This window comes from Orycteropus afer, unplaced genomic scaffold (genome assembly GCF_000298275.1).
Source record: "Orycteropus afer afer isolate SDZICR_OR568_19922 unplaced genomic scaffold, OryAfe1.0 scaffold00047, whole genome shotgun sequence".
Lineage (NCBI taxonomy): Eukaryota > Metazoa > Chordata > Mammalia > Tubulidentata > Orycteropodidae > Orycteropus > Orycteropus afer.
Window position 1 is genome coordinate 6516835 of NW_006921634.1, and position 5091 is coordinate 6521925.

The 5091-nt window shown below is 41.9% G+C and overlaps 1 protein-coding gene across 1 annotated transcript in view; it reads left to right on the forward strand.

Moving 5' to 3' along the window:
• The first annotated feature begins 580 nt into the window (after positions 1–580).
• IZUMO1R (IZUMO1 receptor, JUNO) overlaps positions 581–5091 on the forward strand; it is a 5378-nt gene continuing 867 nt past the window's right edge. Inside the window, exons 1-2 of the mRNA XM_007938098.1 lie at positions 581–718; positions 1837–2025. Coding sequence (XP_007936289.1) covers positions 581–718; positions 1837–2025 — 327 coding nt within the window. The remainder of the gene's footprint in view (positions 719–1836; positions 2026–5091) is intronic.

Below are 5091 nucleotides of genomic sequence, written 5' to 3' on the forward strand. Positions count from 1 at the left end.
GGGCCAGATGAAAGCTCTGAATCCCCAGCCAATATCTGACTGCATGGAGTCCCTGGGTGGTGCAAATGGTTAAGCCAGGTGGCTGCTAAAGGATCGGAAGATCAAGTCCACCCAGAGAGGCCTTGGGAGAAAGGCCTGGTGATCTACATTTGGAATAATCAACCACTGAAAACCTATATAATGAAGTCCTACTCTGACACACGTAGGATCTACTCCACAGCAACTCATTTATATAACTGAGTTAAAAAGGTTACCTCCCAGTGGAGAAGGGCCAGGAAAATTTCTCCAGGGAAGGCTGGGAACCTTTTAACCCCTGACTTTTACCTTAGAGCTCCTTTCTTCCCCTGTTCTGGGCTTCAGTTTGGGCTTCTATACAATGATTGGAGGAGGAGTGTCTAAGGTTTATTCCACCCAGCCTGACCTTCTGTAATGCTACCTCAGATCTGAGAAGCAGCTAGTGTTGTTGTCACTTGAGGGAGCCTTGGCCCTATGTTCCCTCCTCACTGCCTGGTGAGTTGGGGGTTCCAGGGATGTGCTCCTCATTCTATGAACAGAGTGGGTCTCTTCTCTGCAGCAGGCGATGGCATGGTGGTGGTGGTTCCTGCTGGGGCTGTGGACAGTCACACCTTCCTGGACTGGGAACAAGCTGATCAATGTCTGCATGAACACCAAACACCACAAGAAAGAGCCGGGCCCAGAAGACAAGCTCTATGAAGAGGTACGGAGGCCAGACCTGACCTAAGGGTGAGAGGGAGACACAAATACCAAGATGGTCTCTGAACTCCCATCAACCTGGGCTTATTTGATTCTTTAGGTGTGATTTGAACAAAGGCATGTGGAGCAAAACTATGACCTTTGCAGACTATAAGAGTCCAGTGATTTAAAGTTCCCGTCTCTGAGCTGTCCAGCCATAGGGAAGTAGCATCAAATGGTGACCCCAAAAGCCCATTGTTAGTTCAGCATAGATTAAAACAAACCTTGTCCTGCCTTCTAGAGCACACCTTGTTGAGTTGTTGTTGTTATGCCGTGGAGTCAGACCCGACTCATAGCAACCCCTCCTTGGGTTTCCGAGGCAGTAACACTACAGAAGTAGATTGCCTCATCTTCCTTCTGGTTAGCAGTCAAGTGCCTTAGGCACTACACTACCAGAGCTCCCATAGCACATCTTAGGTAAACATATTTCTTAAGTGACCCCTCCCTCAAGCTCCTGAAGGAGGAAGAGTTATGGACTGAGCAAGGATTTAGTCTATGAGTCCTTCTCAGCTACAAGTACCCTCCCACCCAATGCAATCCCAGATTCCTTGGGTCTCGATGGGCTGCCTCTCTCTTCCACGTTTTCCCAAAGAATTCTGTCATGTCTTATGAGCTAAAACCGTGAAAGTCATGCTTCTAGGGTCCAGCAGCAGCCTGTGTCAGAGAGGTCAGTGTGCAGGGCTTTGGTGTGAATAACAAATTATCAGGGTTCATTCAACAATCAAAGGAGCTCTGGTGGTGCAGTAGTTAAGTGTTCAGCTGCTAACTGAAAAGTTGGTAGTTTGAACCCAATCAGTTGCTCAGTGGGAGAAAGACACGGCGATCAGCTACAGCCTAGAAAACCCTATGAGGAAGTTCTACTCTGGCATATAGGCTTACTATAAGTCAGAATCAACTTGACAACACCTAACACCACCAACAACAACTTGACAATCAGGGTAGGGGGTTGCTGGCCTAAAGGAATCCCCACAATGGGGACATTTTATCTTGTCCCCCTTGTGCCCTGTTACACGGTGCCCTGCCTCCCCACCCCCCCCAAGTGCCTGTTACACTTGTGCCCTTTGCTTCCTCCTCCACCTTCAGTGCATCCCCTGGAAGGACAATGCCTGCTGCACGGCCAGCACCAGCTGGGAGGCCCATCTGGATGAGTCCCTGCTCTATAACTTCAGCTTGACTCACTGTGGCTTTCTGACCCCCAGCTGTCAGAAGCACTTCATCCAGGCTTTCTGCTTCTATGAGTGCTCCCCAAACCTGGGGCCTTGGATCCAGCAGGTGGGGAGCCAAGATGGGGGGCAGGAGGCAGATGCCTGTTACTAAGAGCCTGAGCACCCATCCAATCTTAAACTGGCATCTCCAGGAATGCTAGTAGGAGCAGGACATGGTGTCCTCCTATGGACAGAGCAGAGTTATAGGCCACCAGTGGAGGTAGGCGGGAAGAGGAAGCTACTTCAAGCCTGGAGAGGCCAATGGGAGAGACTGGTCCAATGGGAACAGTAGGATGGGAACACCAGGACTATCACATATGGGCATCTTGGTGGAGTTGGATGGACCTGAGTTCAAGTTTCATCTTTTGTGCTTATTAACAGTGTGATCTAGGACAAACTAATTGCTAATCTTATTCTAGGACAAACTAATTGCTAATCTTATTCTAATTTCGGGAGCTCTGGTAGCATAGTGGCTAAGACACTTGCTTGCTAACCAGACAGCTGGCGGTTCAAACCCACCAGCCACTCCTCAGAAGGAAGGTTGGGCATTCCTACTTCCGTGGTGATACTGCCTCGGAAACCCAAGGAGGGGTTGCTATGAGTCGGGGCCGACTCGATGGCAAACAACAACAACAACAACATTATATATATATATAATTTGAGGTCTAGAAGATGCTTTAAAGTTTCTAGAGAAAATCTTTTGTATAAACATTGTAACATTGTATGCATTTATGGAGCAAATATTCACAAATTTATAGTTCAATTTGCTAAAGCTAAAGAGTGCAAACACAAAATACATCTGGAAAAGAAGATGAAAAAGAAAACATGGGTGGTCACTTTCCTAACCTAAACTCTCCCTAATAAATCAGAGACTGTTTCTATAGGAAAATAGCATATTGTCTCTTACATTCTGAAAGCTGCTAGAATCATTTCATGGAAAAGTGGTCTAATGTCTAAACCATGTCTAATCAGCCCTAGGTCTTCCTGAAACTGCCAATGAATGACAGTTGTTTGCAAAATTTCAAGGATTAGCTACCTTGCACAACGTAGCTAATTTTTACTGTTCACTAGAGCCTTTAGATGATCACAGTCCTGAATTGGTTTTTCAGAATATTCTGTCATCTCTCCCTTATTTGCTGCTCTTGAACCTAACTTTTTCTTTTGTCCTTTGGAACTTTGGCTGAAATTCTTAGAGAAATCCTCCTGTGAAGATTTTTTTTTTTTTTTTCCCTCTTCTCCTGGCCCAGGAGAAGTTGTGACTTGCAGATCAATACCAATAAGAGACTTGAATCAAAACCAGAATAAACTGTTTTATCTTTGACTTGTGTAGTCACAGCTAAAATCTCATTTGTGATACATAACCACACAAAATGTTATTTTACTTTCTCAGAAGAAAGAACACTTAAAACATTTTAACTCTGGCTAGTGAGTGGGTGGTAGGATAGCATGGGAGGGTAAAGACAATGAGGATATTGACCTTTTTGTCCCCACACACAAAGCAATTGCATTGAAGGCAGTAATTTAATTCATAATCAAAATGTGTGAGTTGAATAGGCCTTAAGAAATAACATAGTTTTCAGAAAATCAAGTGAGATAACTAATAATCACCAATAAGAAATAACTATCCCTGACTCTCTTCAGATATATTCAATCGCACCTAGCTGTGAATTGCATTGCCCATAATGGAAAAATGTTGATACCATAACTACTTCAGAGATTTGTCCCACATTCCACAAAGAGCATGAGAATTCACATAGTTTCATGCACCGGTATTGTTTGATAATTTTCTGCCTGTCCCTAGGGAGGGATCCAATGTCTGCATTGATCCTATTTGCATGCAGAAGCCCTGGGAAAAGCAGCTCTTACTTTATGAATTCAGTGCATTTAGAAAACTGCCCATATTAAAACAAAGTTGAATTTCTGGAATGATCATTGAAAGAGTGTGTGCTTGTGTGTATGTACACACACAACCCCTATACACACATATAAATTAACTGGACAATTCAGTCAATAATAACTGCTGAGTCTTATTAAAAGTGGATGTTGTATCTTCCATTTTGGACCCACATGGAAAATGTTCTTAAATTGCTTTCTGTTTTTAACATTAAATGTGGAAATATACCTAAATACCACAGAATAAATATTCTTCATGTGTGGTCTGATATTTAATCACTTTTTCCTACAGAAGGAAGAAAGTTCAACATTTAGCCTTCTGTGGTAGAAGGTAATGAATAACTTTGAGATCAAATAATTACTAGAGGGTATATTCTATTAATAAACTCATAGTCCTAATAGTCAAATTTTACATGCTTTTGAAATTTTAATTAGCAATTTGGTTTTGTAAATTAAAAACATAAGTAGATAATCAGTTAACATATTACTCTATATTTCACCATTAGAGAAAATGCACTGAAATGGTTCATAAAAGAATTTTCCCTTTTACTGACATGAAAACAACATCCATCTTCTGAACAAATTTAGTTTTATTTGTAAAAGACAACAACAAAAAGTTGAGTATGGAGTATGAGAATGGTGGAGAAATTTATAAAGAAATTCAAGATATTATAAATAACTATTTAGTGGAAACTGCCATTCTGAAGTTGAGCAAAAGTTTTTTGGCTACTCAGGATTGAATATGGTTGTTGTTGTTTGCTGTCAAGGAAGACCCAACTCATAGAGACCCCTCCTTGGGTTTCTGAGGCAATATCACTATGGAAGTAGATTGCCCAACCTTCCTTCAGAGGAGGTGGATTTGAACCACCAGTCTTCTGGTTAGCAATCAAGTGCCTGAATATTACTCCCTCTTTATCTGACTCTCTCAGCAACTCATAGCCTGTCTTTTGCTATCGGAGATATATATGCCCAATGCTCTCATCATTCCAAACCAAAGGAATCCTCTTTCCAACAAGGGAGGTCCCCTTGTTCTTAAATTCAAAGAGATTAAGATTGTTTTAAACCTCACCATTTTGAATATTGATGCTTTAAAGCTTTTTAACCTATAGTACTTGTTTCTTCCATATTAATAGTTTTTTTTTTTCTTTTCTATTAGGTATTTTTTTTTTTCTTCTAAACTTGACCTTTTGTCTACCTTGGAAATCACTGAGGCAGATCACTCCCTCTTTGACAATCTCTG